The sequence below is a fragment of the Taudactylus pleione genome, unplaced genomic scaffold (assembly GCF_031769625.1).
Source record: "Taudactylus pleione unplaced genomic scaffold, aTauple2 ptg000984l, whole genome shotgun sequence".
Lineage (NCBI taxonomy): Eukaryota > Metazoa > Chordata > Amphibia > Anura > Myobatrachidae > Taudactylus > Taudactylus pleione.
The window spans coordinates 317,059-343,410 of NW_028285385.1; the positions used below are offsets into that span (position 1 = coordinate 317,059).

The 26,352-nt window shown below is 45.7% G+C and overlaps 1 protein-coding gene and 2 pseudogenes across 1 annotated transcript in view; all 3 read right to left on the reverse strand.

Moving 5' to 3' along the window:
* The window catches only part of LOC148454553 (uncharacterized), a 171,038-nt gene that overhangs the window by 132,160 nt on the left and 12,526 nt on the right, over positions 1-26,352 (reverse strand). The window contains 5 exon segments of the mRNA XM_088460780.1: positions 4,305-5,773; positions 13,753-14,101; positions 14,336-14,433; positions 14,553-14,631; positions 14,954-15,145. Coding sequence (XP_088316906.1) covers positions 4,305-5,773; positions 13,753-14,101; positions 14,336-14,433; positions 14,553-14,631; positions 14,954-15,145 — 2,187 coding nt within the window.
* Positions 16,400-17,890, reverse strand: LOC148454555 (uncharacterized; annotated as a pseudogene).
* On the reverse strand, positions 18,668-20,647 carry LOC148454556 (lamina-associated polypeptide 2-like; annotated as a pseudogene).

Here is a 26,352-nt window from a genome sequence, read left to right on the forward strand (position 1 = left end):
AATAGAAACGAGGCTTTGTAAATACACAAGCAGCCCCGGAAGCACCTGCATTACCCGTGCCGGCCCGTCTCTGCCCAGCGCCTTGTTAGTGATGTTCTCTATATGTTATTGTACAGGTCCTGCTGCCAGTGTTCCACATTGTCAGTGATGTCACCACACGCACCTGGGCGCTGAGGATTCTGGGAATGGTCTACAGGGCATTATAGTAATCTCTCACCCCACTCGCCCCTCAGAAGGTTGTACTGAGTATAGGAATACTACATACGGGTATGGGAATGCCACATATAGGGCACATGAGGAAAACAAGGCACTGCAGGCCAAATAGGAAAATCAGAAGTCATTGGAAAAAGAAAGTAAAGGACATAAAGCAGTGACAAAGGCAGAAGTATAGAAAGCGTACACATACATATAGAAAGCGTACACATAAATAGACCAATTAAAAACGGATAATAATGAACCGCAAACTACACACAGCCACGTAATACAATAAAGTCTCCATTCACCATTCCTCCTCTCTACTTCGCCTAAACCCTTTACACCCTCCCCTAACAAGACCCTAACCCCCTCCTCCACTCCAACCAGGCCCTTTCACCTCATAAAGTAGGGTATATACTGATAGACATATCTCCCATTCCATTGAACGGGTGATATCTCTATAGTGCATCTGTAGGGTATACAGGGGATATGTCTGTGGAGCACAGCAGATAAAGATGTTTCTTACATATATATCGTTTCATCTGCTGGTGTGTACGGGGGCGACCTGCCCATCATCCAAACACATCCTGCAGGTACCCAGCGGTGTGACAGCTCACAAATGGGCAGGCATTAAAGTTTGCCCACCAAGTTGTGACCTCTGGCCCGACACATTAGGTGGACGATTGTAAAGTGTGCAACCAGCTTTACTCAGCAGAACCCCACCCTTCCTCCTGCCTGCTAACCTGACCCTTCCTCCTGTCTGCTCACCAGACACTTCCCTCTTTCCACCAATCGGACCCTCACCTTTCCTCTTCTCTGCTCACCAGACCCTATTTCTCCTCTATGCTCACCAGATCCTCATTCTTCCACCTACCCCAATCAAACCTTCAAGCTTCCTTCTCTCTGCTTACCAGAACCTCAACCCTCCACCTAGCCATCACGCCCTCAAGCTTCCTCCTCTCTGTTCACCACTTGTTCCTTTCTGCTCTCCAGAATCTTCCTTCTCCCCGATAACTAGCTGTGGGTTGGTGTTGCTCTTAGGCAGAGTTGGCTGGTTTAAACCACCTCGGTTTAAACCACATTTTTTTATTTTATTTTTAAAAACAACTTTTTTATTATTATGCTGTGACTACAGGCACAACGCCGTGACTGGTATTATTCCACATTCTTGTTGCTTGTGGTCTTTATCTGAGTAAGTTGAACCAATGCAGTAAATCACACACACTACAAAGATACAGGGAGGATGAACCAGATAAGAGGTGCTAAATCTGCCTTGCATCAAGCTAAGACTTCTCCCCTTATCAATCCCATATGACAGGAAAAAACCCCACAGCTAACATTCTAAATCTTGAAGAGTAAACACCAACACATAAACAGGCAATACACAGAGAAACACCTCATGGTTTAATCTCCATGTTTACCTTAGTATTTAAATTCAAAACCTTGAGTAATATTGAGAGGAGTGCTAGAAAAAAAAAGAGTCTCTGTGGTGTCAACAAGTATCATCTTATGAATGGTGGATGAGTAAAAAAAGCACAATGGGAAAAAAAAAAAGTTAACCCTAATGCATTTCCCATTATTATACAACTTCTGACTGCTCAAGCATCTTCAGCTAGTGTAGAAAGAATGTTTTCTTCTTTCGGTTTAGTTCATTCAAAGCTTAGAAACAGACGGGGAAATGAAAAGGTCTCTAAACTAGTTTTTTTATTCAACATATTTAATGCCAGTGACATTTCCAGTTCTAATGGTTAACTTCTTTTTTTTCTGTGTTTGTGTGTTTCTCTGAAAATTACTTTTACATGTTTTAATTATGTTTAGTCTAAAATTGGTTTTATTGAAAGATGTCAAATAATATCGAACTCTAATAACTTTGGTTTGTTAATGTTAGAAAGCATTAAAACATGATTGATCAAGATTATTTTTTTATTTAAACATTAATGCAAACTGTTTAAAAAAAAAAAAAAAGATTTCAACAAAAAAAAACAAACAAAAAAATAAAAAAAGTGTTTTTTTTTTTTTTGTTCCAACTCTGCTCTTAGGGCACATGAGATGCAACAGAATCCGTGAAAGCATGACTACCTCTGGTCACATCTCTTGTACCTGTGCCAGGTTAGGGGATGATAACGCTGCTATTTCTGGATAACTTACAAACATTACCTGTAATGGAGAGCACTGACATAATTCCACACAAATACAGATTATAAAATATATTACAATGATTTCATTTAAAGACAGAGTATTCATACATACATATATATTTTTGCCAATGACTACTTACATTAAAATAAGAATTAAAAAAAAACAGCAGTAGGAAAAATTTGTGACACCTAGTACAGAATAACAGGACAGCAGTCAGCCAATACTTCATACATATGTAACGGGACCCCCAACCCTCATTCTGCGTCTTCTTCCCCCTCCCTCTTTGCTCATATTTATACCCTTTTTTTTGTTTATACATCCAATTAATCTAATTAATAATTGTACATACTAAGTCTACTGGCCATCTATGCCTTAGACGTAATATTGACATATTTCCACGTTATCTTATTGTTCCCATTTAGTAATCTGCCATGGTCGCCCATCTGGCTTCATTTCTGCTTATTGCAGGTAAATGCTATCTCAGGTAACTCGTTGGTTTATGTAAAAACTAAGGCCTGCTACTGTCAGTCGTTCTGTGCAAGTTACAACTTATACATATTAAACCTATACATTCTATTGCTAGAACAATTTATATAGCAGTACAACCTATGCATAATCACACCTGCAGATAAATAAAACACTAATCTCTACACACTTAGCTAAAAGCATGTTACATGATGTATCTTATCTAAGGTATGAAACAAAATGTCTGCTGCATCAGACACACACTTGAGGAAAGGGAAGGCCTCATGCTCTCTAGGCCTGGGGCCATTAGACAAGTGTGGCCTTCAGCAACTCGCACAGCTATCTATAAGGTCTCAATGATGCATTTAGTGCAGAAAAGAAGGTAACATAAGCATGCGGATATATTACTGAGTTGCTGAACGATTATGAACGAACACATATTCCTCGTTTATCAGGGATAATCCCGCCTTTCCAGAACATGAAAACACCAGGGAGCTACGTGTAGGTTTTCTTATTGAAGTCTACACTTGTACGTGATAATGCATATTATTAGTTTGGCTACATTTATTGTTATTACATATTGTATGCGTTTCATTCAATCAAGAGAGACCATTGTGAGAAATAGACAACCTAACATCTAATAAGGGCCCTATGTGTTAACTGAAGTCGGGATGGGGGAGATACAGGAATTAGAATTCCCCATCTTGAATATGGGGGTGAGTGGGAGCTCCATCTTTCAAATGATTATGAATTTGCAAGGATGGGGGAGAACAAACATTTATTGCCCACTCCCATTCAAGTTCCCATGGAATTATGGAAGGGAGGATGGGAGAAATCTTCACCATCCCTGGACTTCAAAATTATTTCTACAGCATAGAAACTTGTCTGGTGAACACACTTATGACCAATCTTGTAAAGAACACAATTTGAAAAAGGGACTCACTTCTATCAAATGTGTTTGCCGAAGAATATATAGGTGCCAGGATGAGAGAGATAGGGCACTTTTAATGCCCTCCAGCAATTCTCAGACTCTTGAGAGATGGGGCTTGGTGACATCATGGGGTATTGTGGTAATGATGTAATCATGTCCTGCCCCCTCCATTGGCCACCACTAGCAGTAAGGTAAGTTTTCTTCCCCCTTTAATCTCCTGCAGTGCTGAGTATATTTGGGTCTCATCCTCAACATATATACATCAAAAGTGCTGAGGATAAGACCCACTCTTCCTTAGCACCAAAGGGGTTGATTAGAAAGTATGAACCAACTATGTAAGTGTCCCAGTTTCCAGTTATATCTGAAGCCCATTGTCTAGATTATTTGTTAGAATGCTATATAACTAAAGTCTTATTATTAATTAGCGTTATGCCTGTTCTAACTTTATGTTGGTCACATACATTTCATCTATGAACGTGTTAACAATAAAATTTTAATATACTGTATGTTTGGATATTTGAATAGTCCTCCATAAAGGTATTACTGTATCAGATCTATGAGCTCAGGGATATTGCTTATCTCCTGTGTGACTTCTCTTATGGTCAACAAGGTGTGACTTTTGTGTAAAACATTTCTCACAATAAGCACATGGAAATGGCTTCTCACCTGTGTGGCTTCTCCGATGTTTAACAAGGTGTGATTTCTGTGTAAAACATTTCCCACACTCAGAACATGGAAATGGCCTCTCACCTGTGTGACTTCTCTTATGTGCAACAAGAGATGATTTCTGTATAAAACGTTTCCCACACTCAGGGCATGGAAATTGTTTCTTGCCTGTGTGACATCTCTGATGTGCAACAAGATCTGATTTCACTGTAAAACGTTTCCTACACACAGAACACGGAAATGGCTTCTCACCTGTGTGACTTCTCTGATGTGTAACAAGAACGGATTTCAGTGTAAAACATTTCCCACACTCAGAACACGGAAATGGCCTCTCACCTGTGTGACTTCTCTGATGTCTAAAAAGATGTGATTTCACTGTAAAACATTTCCCACACTCAGAACACGGAAATGGCCTCTCACCTGTGTGACTTCTCTGATGTGTAACAAGAGTTGATTTGTGTGTAAAACGTTTCCCACACTCAGGACATGGAAATGACTTGTCACCTGTGTGACTTTTCTGATGTGTAACAAGATTTGATTTCAGTGTAAAACGTTTCCCACACACAGAACACGGAAATGGCCTCTCACCTGTGTGACTTCTCTGATGTGTAACAAGAGTTGATTTGTGTGTAAAACGTTTCCCACACTCAGGACATGGAAATGACTTGTCACCTGTGTGACTTTTCTGATGTGTAACAAGATTTGATTTCAGTGTAAAACGTTTCCCACACACAGAACACGGAAATGGCCTCTCACCTGTGTGACTTCTCTGATGTGTAACAAAAGCGGATTTCTGTGTAAAACATTTCCCACACACAGAACATGGAAATTGTTTCTCACCTGTGTGACTTCTCTTATGTGTAACAAGATGTGATTTCCGTGTAAAACATTTCCCACACTCAGAACATGGAAATTGTTTCTCACTTTTGTGGTTTCTCTGATGAGTAACTAGACTTGATCTCTGTGCAAAACATTTCCCACACTCAGGGCATGAAAACGGTTTCAATCCAGTGTGAATTATCTCATGCACAATTAAATTTGATTGCGATTTAAAATATTTCCCACACACAGTACATGAAAATGGCTTCTCACCTGCCTTAGCTGGCTGATGGGTAATTAGCTTTGTCTTTTGTGTAAAACATTTGGCATCTAGAGAACAGGGAGATATTTCATTTACTGTAAGAGACGTACCAATTTCCGATTTATAATAATATTCCCCGTGATCATATGACATATCTGCACTGTGAGGTACTGGATTTATACATGAGGTAATAGGGTTTTCTCCTGGAGAATATTGGGTGAGGTCATCTTCTATTTCACAATACAGAGAACAAATTTGACGATTCTCTGAAATATTCAATCTGTTACATCCATCTGCTGGGAATAAGAAAAAATATGAAAGTTTCCTTAAACTTTTAATAGTCTGCCTAGTTACCATTCATGTAAATTTGCTATATATGATTATTTCTCATGACTCAGGTACTATGGAGGTCAGAAATGCATTGACAAAAGATTTATGATTGGGCACTCCCGCTGAATTTATATAGGAAATGTTAGTCCTAGTTCTAAAGGCGAATCAGATTTTTTTATGGTGGGCAATACTAGAAGCAGTTATTGGGTACTGCTATGGGTTCCAACCTTGTGCCCACCTATGCAAACATTTACATGTGGAAAAATGAAAGCACTTACATACTGCCAGCCTACAGGTCATGTATATTGCTTTGTAATCTTTCTATTGGTGAGAGTTTCTCAGAGATGTTCAATTATCTCAATGGACCACCTAGACCTGTTAGATTAAAATTTAGGATAGGAATTATAACCACACTGCTTTGTTGCTCCACCTTAGTGATTGATTGCAGGGTTCTTGTGTCTACACTGATACATTACTGGAAGCTAATTTTCTAGATGAATGGAATCTGTGCTCTTTTCTCCATCTCCATGATGCAGAAATCCCTTTGCATTTAAAGGAGAACCCTCTCCTTTGGAATACACGTAGGGTGTGGTACATAGTGCGACATAAATATGGGTTGAATGCACTTAATATGCTTTTTTTCCCTTTCTTTGAAACCAAGATTTCCAGCGGGGCTTGGCCTCTAACCCTTTCTCATCGTGGTCAGAAAAGGGTATCACTTCTATTGGGTGGTTGGTTGATAAACTCAATAGAAGGCCTCTCACATTCCACCCATCAGTAGACAAATTTGACTTTTTGGCTTCCTACCCCCTTTTGCATATTTCCAGCCTCATCATTACATTAATCAAGTGGTCCGTAATTTTTCTGATATGGATTGGGATAATCCCTTGGATAAGCTTTTGTCCTGTCCCACTCCTAGTTGTAAGGCTCTCTTCCACTGTGTTTTTTTACGTGATAATATAGACTATACCAAACTTCAGTCAGGCTTACCTAGGTGGTTACAGCAGTTCCCAAATTTAGATTGACCAATTGCTCAAGGCCCTCAATGATTCCTGTCTTCTTGAAAAAGCATGCACAGTGGCACGAAACATTGGTGTTTACACGAAGCAACAAAAGTCCACATCTCCACTACAGACGGGACAAGAAGCAAAAGAGACCACCGACCTCTGACGTTATCAGGAGCCACAGCGAGTCACTAACGCTACAGTCCCCGTGAATACGGAGAAGGCACAGTGCGGCAGGAGCCGCAATGGTAGGGTAATAATAGGTACAGTGAGTCACCAATAAGAACGGCCAATACCTTACGCACTAAGCACCGGACAAGTTTTCCCACGCTCTAACTTTGCACAAAAGCGCTCAACATTGGCTATTTGTGTTTTTACTGCTTTGCTTACCCAAACCCCACCTCACTTCCCTATCCCTTATCCATCTCCCCTCCTCTATTTATTCATACAGCTTTGTTTGTTTTTTTTATTTTTGTATATATACATTTTTTGATTACCCAAACCCCACCTCACTTCCCTGTCCCTTACCCATCTCCCCTCTATTTCTTCATACATCTTTTTAGCGATTCAAGCAACAACAAAAAAAAGAGACAGATGCAAGTGCACACTCTAACTATGCTGATGAACCTAATAATAATACGGCTAAATTGCATCCAAGAGGTTCTTAAGAAGTTAAGAGTGTGCACTTGCATCTGTCTTTTTTTTGCTTGCAGCACTACCAAGTCTCAGCAAGTAGCACCTCACATTGTGCTTAGGGTGTGCAATCTAAGGCCCCTCCCCCTTTTCTGTACTGTGTATGTACACTGGAAGGACGAGACTCCTCCCACCTGATTAGCATCCCTCTCACCTGTTCCTGAGTGTTTTTAATTAGCAAGGAGTCCTTGCACTCCAAGACTGCACATCTTATGAGGCACACTGTGGGTAAGACCTATTATACATACGCTGGGTGTCAGTTTTGGGACTGGTATTGGGGGTGCGGGGCTCTCTGGGCTGGTGTGGCTGGACTGCTTCATGGCATCATAATGTACACTTTTTCACTTTAGTTTGTTTTTTGCATATGTAGCACTTTACACACTTTTTATAATAACCTCCTACTTATGTAGGACTTAACACATAGGCTTCCTTTATTATTCTTTAACCCTCACTTTAAATCTCGCACTAGTGTGATGCCATGGGGCGGTTCTGCTGGGTTGGCCTGGGGGGTCCTGTGCACTGTATTTGTTCCATAGGAGTTTTAGGGACCTGCCTGATAGAGGTCACCTGGACGCGGTGGGCAGGCCCATAATTATGGCCATTATTGTGCTAAGAACCTCGTGGATGCAATTTAGCAGTATTATTATTAGGTTCAGCAGCAGAATAGTTAGAGTGTGCACTTGCATCTGTCTGTGCTTAGGGTGTGCAATCTACGGCCCTTCCCCCTATGTATCTTTTTAGCTATTTGTTGTTTGTTTTTTATTTATTTATACAAATACATCCACCCTGTGTCATATACTAACACGTTCAATTAGCATTCAATGTGGTAACATTTACCTATATACCAATCCAGTAACAGAGCAGTTTTATTACTTTTAGCGCATCAAACTAACATTATCTTCTAGGGAAGTTTGTCGTTGTGTACCTGGACGACATCCTAATTTTTTCCCAAACGATTGATGAACATCATCAGCACGTACGTTTGGTCCTTCAAAAACTGTGAGAAAAACATCTGTACGCCAAGCTGGAAAAATGTGATTTTGATGTCACCCAGATCTCATTTTTAGGATACGTAATTTTGTCCCAAGGATTTGCAATAGAGCCTGGTAAAGTTGAGGCCATACTGAAGTGGGTCCAGCCAACTTCTCTCAAGGCAATGCAACAATTTTTCGACTTTTCCAATTATTATCGCTGATTCATAAAGTCGTTTTCCAGCATCGTGGCACCTATTGTGGAACTGACCAAGAAAGGAGGGGATACCTTAAATTTGTCAGCTGAAGCGGTTCAGTCCTTTGTGCAACACTCAAGCTCGCGTTTACTCAGGCACCAGTACTCTGTCACTCAGACGCTGATCATCCTTTTGTTCTGGAAGTAGATGTGCCTGAAGTGGGAACCGGAGCAGTTCTTTCGCAGAAAGATCCTGCTGATGACAAACTGCACCCCTGTGCCTACTTATCTCGCAAGTTTACTTCTGCAGAACGTAACTATGACGTAGGAAATCGGGAGTTGCTCGCAATTAAATGGGCTTTCGTGACAACTCTTTCCAGATACAACGATCGGAGAGTCAACGCCGTGACCGTCACCTCAGCGCTTGTGGTTAACTCTGGTATCTGCCACCAGAAGACCAATTTAACACTAAAGCGTAAGGCAAGCTTCTGCTCTCACCTGTACACACAACTTATCAATATTTAAAGATAGGTAACATGCTAAACATGAGGCGTTTGGGTCATAACAGATTCCAAGAACTAAAATTAGTTTAGTTTAATTCAAGAAATATCTTGAAAGCTTATGTACAAAAATTACAAAGGAAATAAGGATGTTACAAAAAGTCACAAACACAGTTAATCACAATTTCAAGTAAACCAAACAAAACAATAAAATGGGTGAAAACAGACCATTCAGATCACGACTAATAGAACAGTTTTGGGAATGAGGCCTTTCCCTGTGACGAAGTCAGGTACCCTGAGTCTTGTCGACAGCCTCAAGCAGAGAATCACACTCTCTTACCAGTGAGCCTGTATTTTATCCCTGTGTGCCCAGCATCTTCCCCCTAATACTAACCCTCCCCGCAGAGAGAGGCTGATTGGGTCACACAAACTGTTTAAAGTTGTGGGACAGCAAACTTATACCACTTATACAGGTCAACGTAAGGTCCTTTTTATGCCCAGCCGCACATCCTGACTCCAGGGTTTATAGACCTGGCCCCCTGGGGCTATGAACAGACCATGTACTTTGTGTTCAATGCCCACAACCACAGATTTTAACAGTTGACCAAGTTTTATGATGCTATGGGAAGGAAATCCCTTCTATCATTCATCCTGGCTTCAAAGAACTACGCTGGGGGTTTTGACACCTCACATTAGACTTTAGCATGACATTATACAGATACACCTTCCTATAGAGAGAGACATATATATTGACATTATATTCTGTATCAGGCCCCACTTCTTTAAGAAAAAATTGACTTTTCCATCACAGGAGGCACTGGCTGGAGTGGGCCAAGCACTGGATCAAAGTTCTTACTGACCATAAGAGCCTTTCCTACATCCAGTATGCTAAGAGGTTGAACTCTCGGCAAACACGTTGGGCACGGTTTTTTACCTGGTTTAACTTGGTCATTTCCTTCCGTCCAGGTTCAAAAAAAATCAATGCGGATGCCCTCTCCAGGAGCTTTGAACCAGTGCAATTGGTTACCAATTTTGACGAACCTATTCTACCGGACACATTCTTCCACTGTGCCATCACCCAAAATTTGGCCAAACTCATTCGTGACTGTCAGTCAGAGGCACCTCTGGAAAGACCTGTTGGTCTTCTTTTTGTTCCATAGAGGTTCAGAAGATCTATTTTATTGGATTTTCACTCCCGTCGAGCTTTTGGTCACCCGGGAATCGGAAATACCTTGGAATTGCTCTCCCGTCCGGTTTGGTGGCCTTCTTTGTCCAAAGATGTGCGGGAGTTCAACCTGGCATGTGAAGTCTGTGCCCAGAACAAGACACCTCGAACAGCTCCTTCAGGTCTTGCTTCCTCTGTCCATACCGAAGATTCCTTGGTCTCACATCGCCATGGATTTTATCGCCGATCTTCCAGTTTCTGATCGATGTTCCGTGCTCTGGACGGTGGTGGATTGTTTTAGTAAAATGGCGCACTTTGTACCTTTGCCCAAGTTACCCTCTGCTAAAGAACTTGCTGATCTATTCCTTCAACATATCATCCGTCTGCATGGTTTACCCAGATGTATTGTCTTGGATCGTGGAACACAGTTTGTGGCACAGTTCCGGAGAACCTTCTGTGCTTCCTTGGGCATTGACATCAACCTGTCTTCTGGATACCATCCGCAGTACAATAGGCAAACTGAGCGAGTCAACCACTGTCTGGAACAATACTTACATGCTACGTGTCAAAGTGTCATAACGACTGGGTTTCCCATCTGCCGTTTGCTGAATTCGCGTTTAACAACTCATGTCATTCTGCATCTTCAGTTTCCCCATTTTTCTGCATCACCGGCCAACATCCCAGAGCCAATTCTTTTGATTCCGTTTTTTTTATGTCGCCCTCTGTTTCTCGACTCCGTCGTATCTGGACCAAGGTTCACCAAAGCCTTCGGAAGGTCTCTCTACGCTCCAAGAAGGCAGCGGACAAAAATCGGAGATAGTGTAATTTTAAAAAGGGTGATCTGGTTTGGCTCTCCACAAAGAATATCAAGCTTCGCCAGCCCACTCAGAAGTTGGGCATAAGGCTTATTGGCCCATTTCGAATAATTTCACAGGTAAATCAAGTAGCCTTCAAACTTCAGTTATCCAAGTCTCTCCGCATCAATAACACCTTTCATTGTTCAAACCAGTCTTCAGGTCCGACAAGTTTAAGCCTAAGTTCCCATCGAGGCCTGCCTCTGTTCTGGTCCACGGACAACAGGAGTTCGTGGTAGAAAAGATCTTTGACTCTAAGATTTCCAGGGGTCGTCTGTATTTCTTGGTCCATTGGAAGGTCTATGGTCTGGAGAAACGTTCCTGAAAGGGCTCTACATGCTCCCAGGCTGAAGAGACTCTTCAAACCCGCCTGAAGGGGGAAGGGGGAGAAGAGTACTGTTACAAGTGCGGGCATGACTTGTCTCCTTCAAGCAGATTACCCAGTCAGGACGGTGTTACTCCCAGTTTCTTCTGTTGCTAGGTGATCGGCACGCCTCAGGAGGTGATGTATCATCCTTAGTGTAGCTTGATTGGTCCTTCCTCCTATTTGTACACACTGGAATTTTGCTGCCTCTCCGACAATAGCATTCCTGTGGGCTCTCTAGGCTCAGCGGCACAAGCAGAATCCTGTCGACTCTAGGAAGGATCTCCGTCTCCTCGGTTTTATCTCCCAGCTGTTTCCGGCTCTTGTGGCCCCTCCTACGGCTCCCTAGCCGCACCATCAACTCCCGTGCTGTGCTCCCGCTTCGTTATTCCATCTGCGGCTTCCTAGCTGTACTGGACGTGACGGCCTTCCAAGCTGAATCAGCATTCTCGGCAGGTCAGTGGACGCTAATTTGTACACAACTTGGACTAAAATTTATGTATTGTCCATCATTACTTTGGATGCTAACTTGTACACAAACTTACGTATTGTCAGGACTTTGGACGCTAATTTGTACACTAACTCGTACTCTAATGTGTACTATTCATCAGGACATTGTATCTAGTTCAGTGCTCAAGCCACAACATTGGCTCTCCAAACCAAATCAATTATTTGAATCTTCAGTACGGGCCTCAAGCCGCCTTTTCTATTCTTATAACCATACCTCATTTACTAATAACAGCAACAGCTGCTGGCTCTGCAGTGCTGATGCTCAGTGAAGAGTGCCGGGAGGGGGTGTAAAGCCAGGGCGGGTAGCACCAATTTAATTTTAGAGCTCATGCCACCTGGTGCCTTTATTAAATGTACAACAGTGTAGCAATAGCATCTAATATATAACAGCAGTGATCGCAAATAATATTGGTGGGGGAGGGCAGCTGCTATTTCTAATATTTTAAGCTTCTCAATGATCTACCCTTACTTCTTTCCCAGCCCCAGAACTGCCTGCCCCTAAAATCCTCCTTGCCAACCCAGTAATGCCCCAGCTGTTATTTACCAATGCCCCCTCCCTACACCCCAGTACTGCCTGTCCTAACCCACTCCTTGCCCCCCAGTACTGCCCCAGCTGTCATCTCCCCTTGCTCCCTCCCTACCCCCAGCACAGCCTGTCCCTAACCTCTCCATGCCCACTGCCCCAGTTACTATTCACCCTTACCCCCTCTACCCCAGCTTCTCCCTGTCTTTACCCCCCAAGCTCTACCCCAACTGCTACCTGTCCCCAGCAGTGTCCTAACTGCTGCCTGCCCTCACCCCTCATAATATGTAATGGGACCCAGAAACAGTGGAGTAGGACCCCATTTTTTTTAAGTGAGGGGTCCCTTTTGACTCACAAATGTTTTTGTTCTGCGCGATCAATGAACAGTAAATACATATATGATTACTGCCAGTGATGGACTCACTATGGTGACATCCCTTGTACTGATGTATGAGATACACCAGAGAGTGTGAGGAGGAGACTGATCAGATCTCTGGGCTGGTAACACACAGTGACATGATGTGAGGGGGGGAGAGCAGGAGTATAATAGGGGCTGATGGCTCCTGATGTATGATATACACCAGAGAGTGTGGGGAGGAGACTGGTCAGATCTCTGGGCTGGTAACACACAGTGACATGATGTGAGGGGGAGAGCAGGAGTATAATAGGGGCTGATGGCACCTGATGTATGAGATACACCAGAGAGTGTGGAGAGGAGACTGGTCAGATCTCTGGGCTGGTAATACACAGTGACATGATGTGAGGGGGAGAGCAGGAGTATAATAGGGACTGATGGCTCCTGATATATGAGCTACACCAGAGAGTGTGGGGAGGAAACTGGTCAGATCTCTGGGCTGGTAACACACAGTGACATGATGTGAGGGGGAGAGCAGGAGTATAATAGGAGCTGATGGCTCCTGATGTATGATATACACCAGAGAATATGGGGAGGAGACTGGTCAGATCTCTGGGCTGGTAACACACAGTGACATGATGTGAGGGGGAGAGCAGGAGTATAACAGGGGCAGATGGCTCCTGACTCCCCCACTGGGCAGATACATTTCTCTCATTAGTTTGTACTGACAGAGGAGGGTGTAAAATAAGAGATTTTTGTATTGACTTCTCAAGGAGATAGTTACTTTTTTTTTTTTAGTTTATTGCTCACCTGTGCCGATATCTGTAGGCATTTCCTCCTCGTTACACTGCTGATCACCAATCATATACGTCTCCTCTTCTCCCTCTATATCTTCTGCCTTATTATCAGTCACATACGTCTCTTCTCCCTCTATATCTTCTGCCTTCTTATCAGTCACATCCGTCTCTTCTTCTCCCTCTATATCTTCTGCCTTATCATCAGTCACATACGTCTCTTCTTCTCCCTCTATATCTTCTGCCTTATTATCAGTCACATACGTCTTTTCTTCTCCCTCTATATCTTCGGCCTTATTATCAGTCACATACGTCTCTTCTTCTACCACTATTTCTTCTATCTTAATATAAGTCACAACTTCATCCTAAACAATCAATAAAAGTATAACACATTCATAACATCCAATGTTATTTATTGAGAGTAAAATATACAATATCAGTGTCATCATCATCATCACCGGGCACCTGCACATTAGAAAAGGCGCAGACCGGCGATAACAATAATCTAATAGTTGGGTGATTTGTTTCTCTAGAGACACTTGGATCCTAACTCTGTGCCTATTAGCAGTGTCTCTGTATTGCATTGCAATCCCACCAACCTGATCCTCCTGTGGGGTCCTGTGATTCTCCTCTGTGCAATCCTGTGAATAAAGAGGACGGGGACATCTCTCTGGGGTATTTCTGTTACTGGGTCCATCTGTAGGAGACATAAAGTGACTGAGTACATTGTATATATGTGATATTCAGGTGATGTGTGTATATAGGGGATTCCCACACCTGCTCTCCCCTGTACAATAAATGACAGTCTCCTCTTACCCAGTGATGTGAGGGGCCGGTGATTCTCCATCATCACGTCCTTGTACAGATCCCTGTGCTCCTCTATATACTCCCCCTCCTGCATGGAGACATAGACAGTGACATCCTGACACCTTATAGGAACCTGACACACACAATGATACAGTCATCACCCAGACACATCCCCTGGTGTTACTGTATAATGTCCCATTCCCAGCAGTCACCTCTCCGGTCATCAGCCAGACACATCACCTGGTGTTACTGTATAATGTCCCATTCCCAGCAGTCACCTCTCCAGTCATCGCACAGACACATCCCCCGGTGTTACTGTATAATGTCCCATTCCCAGCAGTCAACTCTCCAGTCATCACCCACACACATCCCCTGGTGTTACTGTATAATGTCCCATTCCCAGCAGTCACCTCTCCAGTCAGCAGGTGAATGTTATTGTTGATGAGTTCCAGCATCTTCTGGTCATTGTGTCTCTCATGTATCAGTGAGTGAGGTGGAGGCATCATTATGGGGCTCTGGGTCCTGCTCAGTCCTCCTGACACACGGGGACGGCTGCTGAGTGTCTCACACTCACCAGATGTCTTCTTCACTACTGTGTAATTCTGAGTATTGGGGGAGACATCAATGAGAACGTCAATAAAACTCCACCCAAATGATGTATATTATGCGAAGTGAACACCTAATCAACAAGTCGACTCTTTCACAAAAGAAGGTCTTATAACAATCTCCCATATATAGGAAAATTATGATTTTGGTACTTACCGATAAATCCCTTTCTCCAATTCCACAGAGGACACTGGAGCCTCAGTACAATGGGGTATAGAAGTGGGTTAACTGGGAGCTGGCACCTTTAATAACGAAAACTGAATGGTGGCTAGCTCCTCCCCCTCTATACCCCCTAGGCCAGTCTAAACTACTGTGCCCGTGGGGAGCTGGAAAGAAAGGAGAAGGAGACAGAGAAGCCACTGCATTCATATCTAAAGAAGTTTAACATAAGACAAACCAACATTACAATCAGACACAGGAATCTAAACAACCGTCTGAATCTGGAAAAAAGTAACAAATGCAGGAAGAGCAGCGCAGGGTGGGTGTCAAGTGTCCCCCGTGGAATCGGAGAAAGGGATTTATCGGTAAGTACCAAAATCCTAATTTCTCCTTCATCCACTAGGGAACACTGGAGCCTCAGTACAATGGGGACGTCCCAGAGCTCACATCCCAGGTGGGAGAGCGCTGGAACCCTGCAAAACTGCACGGCCAAACTCTGAAGCGGAGGCCGCAAAAGTATCAAAGCGGTAGAATCTTAGAACATGTGCTTGCCGGACCAAATGGCTGCTCGACAAAGCTGGTTTAAAGAAACACCACGATCAGCCGCCCATGAAGGTCCTACCGAGCGCGTGGAATGTGCTTTAATGGAAGCTGGTGGTTGCCTGGAAGCCACCACATAAGCCTGTCTGATAGTCAGACATATCCATCTGGAAATAGTTAGTTTGGAAGCCGGCCAACCTGGTCGGGCCAAATCAAACCTAACAAACAAAACATCTGATTTATGGAGCGAAGCAGTCCTGTCGACATAAATCCGGAGCGCTCTGACCACGTCTAAGGATTTAGAAGCTGGAGGCTCATCCTTAAACACAGGGACCACAATTGGTTGATTTATATGAAAGGCAAATTCTACTTTTGGAAGGAAGGATTTTTGTGTGCGTAATTCCGCCCTAACTTTGTGGAAAATGAGATAGGGAGGGCGGCATGATAGAACACCGAGCTCCGACACACGCCTTGCTGAGGCGAGTGCCAAAAGGAGAACCACCTTCCAAGTTAAGTACTTTATCTCCACCCTCTGTAAAGTCTCGAAGGTTTCAGACTGGAGAAAAGCCAATACCAAGTCTAAGTCCCATGGTGCCGTAGGAGGCACAAAAGGAGGTTGAAGCCTGACTACTCCCTGGAGAAAAGTCTGGATATCTGGCAATAAGGCCAATTTCCTCTGAAAGAAAATGGATAACGCGGATATCTGTACCTTTATGGAACCCAGACGAAGACCTGCTGTTAAACCAGCCTGAAGGAAAAGAAGGAGACGTGATACCTTAAATACTGATGGAGATGAATTGCGTCATTCACACCAAGTGACATACGCTTTCCATATTCGATAGTAATGTTGAGACGTAACCTCCTTGCGAGCCCTAATCATAGTAGGAATTACACTTGACTTGTTCCTTTCTTTCTGAGAACGGCTCTTTCAGTAGCCATGCCGTCAAACGAAGCTGCCTTAAGTCTTGATAAATAAACGGTCCCTGAAGAAGGAGGTAGTCTTGAAGAGGAAGCGGCCACGGCTCGTCTACCAACAGATTCCTTATCTGCAAGTACCACGCTCATCTGGGCCAATCTGGTTCTATGAATAGCACTCTGACATTCTCGCGTCTGATTCTCTGAAGTAAGCAAGGAATTAGCGGGAAAGGAGGGAATACGTGTATGTAGCGGAACCTTCATGATGTTGTCAGTGTATCCACTGCTGCTGCCTGTGGGCCACTGGTCCGGGAACAGTAAATTGGTAATTTGTGGTTCAACCTCGATGCCATGAGATCGGCCTGTGGACGACCCCACCTGAGAGTCAGTTGGTGAAATACCTGAGGATTGAGCGACCATTCCCCCAGATGAATGTCCTGCCGACTGAGATAATCAGCCTCCCAGTTTTCCACTCCTGGGATGAAGATAGCAGAGATCGCCACTGCAAATTTCTCTGCCCAAAGCAGGATTCTGCTTTCTTCCCTCATGGCGGCTCTGCTTTTGGTGCCACCTTGTCTGTTTATATAAGCGACCGCTATGACATTGTCCGACTGTACTCGGATTGCCTGACCCTGTAACAGAGGATGTGCCAGCTGGAGAGCATAAAATACTGCTCTCAACTCTAGAATATTTATGGAAAGACCTGCCTCCCTCTGAGTCCAGTGCCCCTGAAAATGCTTTCCCTGGGTCACTGCTCCCCACCCTCTTAGACTTGCGTCAGTGGTGAGGAGAATCCAATCCCATACTGCGAACCGTCGTCCTGTCAGCAGGTGCGAAGGATTCAACCACCAAATGAGAGATGTTCGCGTCTGGGGAGACAAGAGTACTCGCTGGTGGAGAAAGAGGTGGGATCCTGACCACTGGAAAAGAAGGTCCAACTGAAAGGGGCGGGCATGAAATCTTGCATATTGAATCGCCTCGAAGGTCGCCACCATCTTCCCTAGCAGGCGGATACAAAGATGTACTGACACTCTGCGATGCCGCAAAATTAGGCGCACCATGTTTTGAATGGAGGAGACTTTGCCCTGGGGCAGAAATACCTTTTGTTCCACTGTGTCCAATATCATGCCCAGGAATAGCAGACATTGTGTCGGAGTCATGGAGGATTTTTTGAAATTTAGAATTCACCCGTATTGCAAGAGAAGATTCTGGGTTAATTGAATGTCTATTAACAATCGAGCTACTGACGGGGCCTTGATCAGGAGGTCGTCTAAGTATGGGACAATGACTACCCCCTGAAGCCACAGCAGGGCCATCATGACGGCCATGACTTTGGTGAAGACTCTTGGTGCGTGCCGACGAAAGACCGAAAGGTAGTGCCTGAAATTACAAATGCGAGTCTAGGACCGCGAATCGAAGAAATGCCTGATGAGGAGGCCAGATGGGGATGTGGAGATAGGTATCCTTTATGTCTAGGGACACAAGAAACTCGTCTTTCTCGAGTCCTGCTATAACAGATTGGAGAGACTCCATCTTGAACCAGAAGGTTTGAAGATAAGGGTTTAGATCCCTGAGATTGAGAATGGGTCTCATTGAGCCGTCCGGCTTGGGCACCACAAACAAGCTGGAATAAAAACCCTGACCTCTCTGATGGGTCGGAACATTCACTACCACTAGGGACAATAACAGCTTTTGCATTGCTTCTAGAATAACCACTCGCTTTTCTGATACCAGTGGTAAACCAGTTGTGAAAAAACGAGAAGGCGGATCTATTTAAGTCCAACTTCAGACCGTGGGTAATGATGTCCCTGGCCCAGGCGTCCTGGCAAGACTTGATCCACACTTCCCTGAAGTGTAGAAGACGAGCTCCCACCCTGTGATCCCCCAACTGAGAAGGGAGAGAGTCATGCGGAGGGTTTTGCTGCTGCTTTGTCCTGCTGGGACCCGGATGTAGAGGATGTCTCAGTTGTACCGTGGCCTCTAGACCCGCGGGAGACAGCCGGAGCTCCTCTGGAGCGTCCTCTAAACCTACCGAGGGCACGAAAGGACAGAAAGGAGGGTCCTGCTGTAGGTCGTCTAGGGGGAGGAGCCGCAGATGGTAGGTAAGTGGATTTCCCACGTGTAGCCTGTGAGATCCACTTATCTAACTCCGCCCCGAAAAGAACGTCCCCGGTAAAAGGAAGAGCTTCTACTACTCTCTTGGACTCTGCATCTGCGTGCCATTGACGCAGCCAAAGGGCTCTCCTGGCTGATATAGCTAAAGCCGAAGATCTAGCAGAAAGACCACATATGTCCTTACAAGCTTCCACAAGGAAAGCGTCTGATTCTACAATCTGTTCGACCAGCTGAATAAGATCTTCAGTCTGCGTTCTGGTCCTGAGACCTTCTGCAAGCTGTGTAGCCCAGGCTTCAACAGCCTTATTTACCCAACAGCTAACCAGTGCTGGACGCAGTGATACTCCTGCCACTGTATATATGGATTTTAGCGTGTTTTTCAGCTTTCTGTTGGAGGACTCTTTTAAGGAAACAGCCCCAGGCACAGGAAGCACTGTCTTTTTAGAAATGGCGGGATACTGAGGGATCTACTGCTGAGGGAGTTTCACATAATTTCCTACTATCTGGTGGAAATGGATAAGAAGATAAAAGTTTCTTAGAAATTTGAAACTTCTTATCAGGGTGTTTCCATGCTGAGGTTAGGATATCATCCAACTCCATAGAAGCTGGGAAAGTGGCAGCCTGTCTAAATCTCTTACCGAAAATAGACGGTTTTGAAGTCACCTCTGAGTCTTCTATATGTAAGGCCTGGCGTACTGCAGTGATTAATGCATCTACGCCCTGAGACATAGGTTCTGACTCATCAGGAAACTGAACCTCTTCTTGAACCTCGCCCTCTTCTGGCTCCTGCACCTCCTCGTCATCCGAATCATCCCAATGCAATGGATTCTGGATAAGTCTCTTATTAGGGACATTATATGACGAGGCAGCAGGGGGGCCTGGGACATAACTTTAGTAAGTCCCTCCACAGATCTGGCTAAAGAACGTGCCCAATCTGGCTCAGGTGATCTCTGTCTGATCACTTCCCTGTCTCTGCGAGCTGCTGCAAAGACAGTTTTGACATAACAGAAGGTATTTGATCAGCCCATAACGGTTGGGATGGTGTGTCAGCAGCCTGAGGCTGAGACACACACTTGTCACACAGCAGAGAAGAGTTAGATTGTTCTTGTGTGAACTTCTCTGCACATTTTTTGCATGAGAAGGATTTTTGTGCAGCTTTAGATCCCTTGGAAGCCATGCTGCAGCACTCTGTCATACACACCACACACACAGTAGGTGAGAGGACAGATACAGAGACCACACAGTATCAAAGGGGGGACAGAGAGGGAGATTGCTATGCACCTCTAATTAATAGAGCTATAAACAGCCTTAAAAAGAAAACTTTTTACTGGCTTTTTTTGCCGTATAATGCAGTCTCCAGGAGCAGCCCTTTCATCTAAAATGGCCCCCAGCGTCTATTGCAGAAGCGCTGGGGCTGCTGGGAGGAAGGTGCAGAAGACGGACTTAAGCTCCACCCCCTCCGCTATGGCGCCTTCCAGCACAAGCGGATGCTGCTCCTATGTACCCGCCTGATTAAGTCCTGGCTCTCCCGCTAGTCGGGGAGCCAGGACGCACTGACCTTGTACCTGCCAAGGCTGCCGGCGGCGGGGTTTGTGCTGGGGGAAGCCTGCGACGTGCGCCGCATGCAGCGCGTCTAGGGCTCCCCAGAGATTGAGGTCTCTGTAGCTGGAGACCTCAGCGCAGACCTCTGGCAGTGGCGGTGAGGCCTCCCCGGCAGCTCCAGCGTTGCAGACAGGCAGGGGCAGTTGGCTGTCTGTCTGTATCCTCATTTGTATTTTGATTGTAGTTCATGTAGAGTGCGCCTTAAGGAGCATAGGTGCAGCTCCCAGGGCACAATTTTTAGACTGACCCGGGGGGTTGGGGTATAGAGGGGAGGAGCTAGCCACCATTCAGTTTTTTTTATTAAAGGTGCCAGCTCCCGGTTAACCCACTTCTATACCCCATTGTACTGAGGCTCCAGTGTCCCATAGTGGATGAAGGAGAAATGTAGAGTATATGGTATCACTTGCAGCTTCGACATCTGTGTGTCAGTGACACAAAGAAAACAACATACTGCGAGCAAACTATTAATTCCCAACTCTAGGGAGGACTATGGGCCTGATACTAATATCGGAGACCAGCTCCCTGCTGCTCGGTTATTACTATAGATGTAAGTGATGTCACAGTGACACTCCCAGATCCCCTCACCTCCCCAGTCATGTCCCTGTATTATTACTATAGATATAAGTGATGTCACAGTGACACTCCCAGATCCTCTCACCTCCCCAGTCATGTCCCTGTATTATTACTATAGATATAAGTGATGTCACTGTGACACTCCCAGATCCCCTCACCTCCCCAGTCATGTCCCTGTATTATTACTATAGATATAAGTGATGTCACTGTGACTCTACCATGTCCCTTCCCCTCCCCAGTCATGTTCCTGTATTATTACTATAGATATAAGTGATCTCACTGTGACACTCCCAGATCCCCTCACCTCTCCGGTCATATCCCTGTATTATTACTATAGATATAAAAGTGATGTCACTGTGACACTCCCAGATCCCCTCACCTCCCCAGTCATGTCCCTGTATTATTACTATAGATATAAGTGATGTCACTTTGACACTCCCAGATCCCCTCACCTCCCCAGTCATGTCCCTGTATTATTACTATAGCTTTAAGTGATGTAACGGTGACTCTACCATGTCCCTTCCCCTCCCCAGTCATGTTCCTGTATTATTACTATAGATATAAGTGATCTCACTGTGACACTCCCAGATCCCCTCACCTCTCCGGTCATGTCCCTGTATTATTACTATAGCTTTAAGTGATGTAACGGTGACTCTACCATGTCCCTTCCCCTCCCCAGTCATGTTCCTGTATTATTACTATAGATATAAGTGATCTCACTGTGACACTCCCAGATCCTCTCACCTCCCCAGTCATGTCCCTGTATTATTACTATAGATATAAAAGTGATGTCACTGTGACACTCCCAGATCCCCCTCACCTCCCCAGTCATGTCCCTGTATTATATATATATATATATATATATATATATATATAGTAATATGTGATGTCACTGTGACACTCCCAGATCCCCCTCACCTCCCCAGTCATGTCTCTGTATTACTACTATAGATAACAAAGGTAAGTTCTTACCATATGTCTTGTTATTTCTGTTTCTACGAAGTCCATAGGGTCCACAGGGTTGACCTTGGGGTATAGCTGGATCTGGATCCACGGGCACCACGCAGTTAAAGCTTTCACTGCTCCCAGGATGCACTTGGGTCCGTCCCCCTCTATACCCCGCCCCCGAGCCACAGGCACCTCAGTTGGTAAGCAGCCAAGGGCGGAGGAGGAGACTAAAACAGAGAGAAGGAAGACTGGAACACACAAGAAACCATACTCACAGAAATGGGAGACGGAAAACCGGTGACCAGCCACACAGCCCATTTGAAGCCAGGTGCGTCAGGGCGGACGCCCTGTGGACCCTATGGACTTCGTAGAAACAGAGATAACAAAGGTAAGTTCTTACTTCTTACCATATCTCTTGTTTTCTACTTCAGGGTCCATAGGTGGTCCACATGGTTGACCTTGGGGATGTCCCAAAGCAGTTCAACTAAGGGTGGGGACGCTCCTGATGAGAAATGAGAATCCTCCGCCCGAAGGATGCATCCTGAGAGGCAAATGTGTCAAATGCATAAAACCTCAAAAATGTCTGATTTGAAGACCAAGTGGCTGCCTTGCACAGCTGAACAGCGGAGGCACCACGTCTAGCAGCCCAAGAAGGACCCACAGACCGAGTGGAATGAGCCTTAACAGAGGCTGGAACAGGTAAACGTTCCTGTATATAAGCCTCCCTAATAACAGAACAAAGCCAACGGGCTAACGTTTGTTTGTTGGCAGGCCAATCCCTCTTATGAAAACCAAAGAGGACAAACAAGGAATCGGACTTTCTTACAGAAGCCGTCCGATCAACATAAACTCTGAGAGCACGGACAACGTCCAACGAAGCCTCACCAGCTGTAAGATCAGGAGATTGAAAAGCTGGTACCACAAGTTCCTGATTGATGTGGAACTTAGAGACTACTTTAGGCAAAAACTCAGGACGAGTACGAAGCACTGCCCTGTCCTGGTGAAAAATTAGGAAGGGGGGACTACAGGAAAGTGCCCCCAACTCGGATACCCTCCTGGCCGAAGCAATTGCCAGGAGAAACACGGTTTTCAGTGTTAGCCACTTGAGGTCAACCGACTCAAAAGGCTCAAAGGGAGGTCCCTGCAGGACCCGAAGAACCACCGCCAAGTCCCATGGAGCCACTGGAGGCACAAAGGGAGGTTGAATTCTAAGAACACCTTGGAAAAAGGTGTGAACATCAGGCAGTGTAGCGATCTGACGTTGGAACCACACAGACAGAGCCGATACATGAACCTTCAGGGAAGCAAGACGTAAACCCAGGTCAAGACCTGACTGCAGAAATGCCAAAATCCTAGAAACCCTGAACACCTGAGGATCAAAGTTTCTGGACTCACACCACTGAAAGTAAGTGTGCCACACTCTGTGGTAAATCCGTGCAGAGGCAGGCTTATGCACCCTCAACATGGTACTGATGACAGAGTTAGCAAAACCCCGGAACCTTAAGACGGCTGTCTCAAGAGCCACGGTAGTGATGGTTCAGGATAGCAAACCTCAGATACCGCTGATGTGCCGGTGCTATAGGCACATGGAGATAGGCGTCCTTGATATCGAGGGAGACCATGTAATCCCCGGGTTCCATCGCCAGAATGATGGAACGGAACGTTTCCATCCTGAACTTGGGAACTCTGAGGTATGTGTTCAGAGACTTCAAATTTAGGATAGGGCGATGAGAACCATTGGGTTTCTGCACCAGAAACAGAGTTGAATAGTACCCCGTTCCGCGCTGAGACTGCGGAACGGGAACAATGACCCCTGCTTGTAGCAAGGACTCTATTGCTACCTGAATCTGGACAGCTTTGGTCTTGTCCAGAGAAGGACTCGTGCAGAAAAACAGGTGGGGCGGCCTGAACCGAAAAGACAGGGCGTACCCGAGAGACTACTTCTCGAACCCAGGCATCCGTGGTGGTATTGTGCCAACACTGGGCGAATTGGAGAAGTCAGCCTCCCACTCTAGGGTCCCCCAGAGAGAGGCCCGTCCCATCAGGCAGCAGGTTTATCCTCCTGCTTGGAAGAAGGGCGCCGAGCACTCCATGCCTGCTTCTTGGGCTTGGGTGTGGCCTTGGTCGCCGAATGTCTCGGGAAAGACTGACCCTGAACCCGAAAGGACCGAAAAGCAGAGCTCCTCACTTTAGCCGGCGCAGAGGCGAAGGGAGGAAAGCCGACTTGGACTTAGCCAAGGTATCAACTATTTTGTCCAAATCTGGAGCAAATAGCAATTCTCCATTAAAAGGCAAGGCCTCCAGACCCTTTTTAGAGTCTGCATCAGCCCTCCAGGACCTCAGCTACAGGGACCGCCGAGCAGACACAGCTGCAGCCAAAACCCTAGAAGTTAGCAGGCTGGCATCCAAAGACGCTTCCCCAATATAGGAAGCCGCATCCCTCATCTGTCCCACTAACGCTCTCTGGATATCCGGAGCATCGTCAATAAAGGTATCCTCCAAGGCATTGGCCAAGTTCTCAATGGCTTTAGCCACCCAGGAGATAGCCATGGACGGGCGAGCCACCGCCCCGGAAAGAGAGTAAATGGACTTCAAACAAGTCTCCACCTTCCTGTCCGTGGGATCCTTTAAAGAGGAGATAGACTGCACTGGCAGCGTTGCGCTTTTGATCAAGCGGGTGACATGGGAATCCACCGCCGGTGGAGTCTCCCATTTCCTGCAATCAGCTTCAGGAAAAGGATAATTTGACGCCAACCTCTTCTGTGGATGGAACCTCCTACTGGGTAATTGCCAGGCCGCCGCCATATGATCCGTTAATTGATCAGACAGGGGAAACACATTCGAAGTTACCTTAGCTTTTTTAAAATTAGGTAACTTCGACCTAGGAGCCGGCGCATCATCCTCTATATGGAGGATAGCCCGCACCGCTCTAACTAATGCTGGAACATTAATGGAGGACTTAGTCTCCACCTCCTGCCCCATGGCATCAGAGTCCTCATGGATCTCTCCGTCATCTGAGAATACTTCAGAGTCCGACAACTGCGCAGCCAGTGAACTCATGACAGGCAGTCCCGAATAAGGACCTACAGTCTGGGCCCCGGGGAGAGACTGCAATATTTGCGGAATACCCGGGGAATGGGGGATGGCGGGCTGGGGCAACGCCCTAGATGGGACCATTGATGGAACCGATAACCGGTCCGCAATGGACACCAGCACCTGTGAAAACATCGCCCAAGGAGGGTCCTGTGACACAGGGGGTTTAGAGGGGCCCGGTACCAGCTGGCACCGCCCGCACAGACCATCCTGAGATAAGTCCTCCCCATCAATTCCAGCAGCACAGCGTCTGCAGGAAAATAACACAGGAGCCACGGAGTGCTCAGTCTCATCATCAGACATAATACAGTAAATACACAAGAAATACGTATCACCAGAGGAATTACGGTGTTAACACCCGCGCACTCACAGCATGCAACACAAACAGCCCAGATATGGTACTGTGTAGCACATAACAGTATGTGACTGACCCCACAAATACGTGATTTATATAAGTGAGGGTATCAGAAAAACGCCCTTCCCCCACACACCTGCCGGGCCGTAGGAGAAGGAAAGGGATAGGTATAAAGCTGATAGTAAGGAGAATAAGTCACAGACAGGCAGCACCAGCACTAGTCACATACAATGCAGAAAAATTATACTCACTGCACCTTCCGCTACAATCAACCACCCAGATTCAGTGTCTGGGAGGGCTATAGCGCTGTGTACACTGTCCTTTAGCAGGGAGAGGTACACAGGGGGACCGGTCCACTTGATACCGCCTGGGAGTCTGCGATGCCTGCCAATAAAGATGGCGGCCGGAGACCTCAGAGGAGTAGTGGCCGAAAGATAGGAGCAGTTCAGCGACGCCAGACTGTGTGTTGAAAGGCGCGCTGAGCTGAGGAGCAGCTAGACAGGGAAGGCTGCCTCCCCTGGCTAGCATTTAACCCCCGGGTTGCCGGTCCCGCTTCCAGCCTGTCACCCTGGTGGTCTAGCGGACACGCGGGGTATTCCTCTATAGAGGGGGAGCCCGCCGCCGCTGCTAGCGCCTCCGGTCTGTCCCCAGAGATCGGAGCCTTCTGACTGCATAGGAAAAATCCGCGGGCCGCCGCACATGGCAACCCGCGGCTTTCCTGATCCCCGGCGATCCGGCAGCAGTCACAGGGAGTCCCCAGAGCCCGGCTAGTACAGACTCTGGGGTCCCGCCGCGAGGAGCGGCAGCGCGGACGTCCTAAAGGACAGTCTGATGCTTCCGCTCTGATAGTGTAAAAAAAAAGAAGAAAAATAAAATTAAAAATTTCTCTTTAAAATAAAGCTA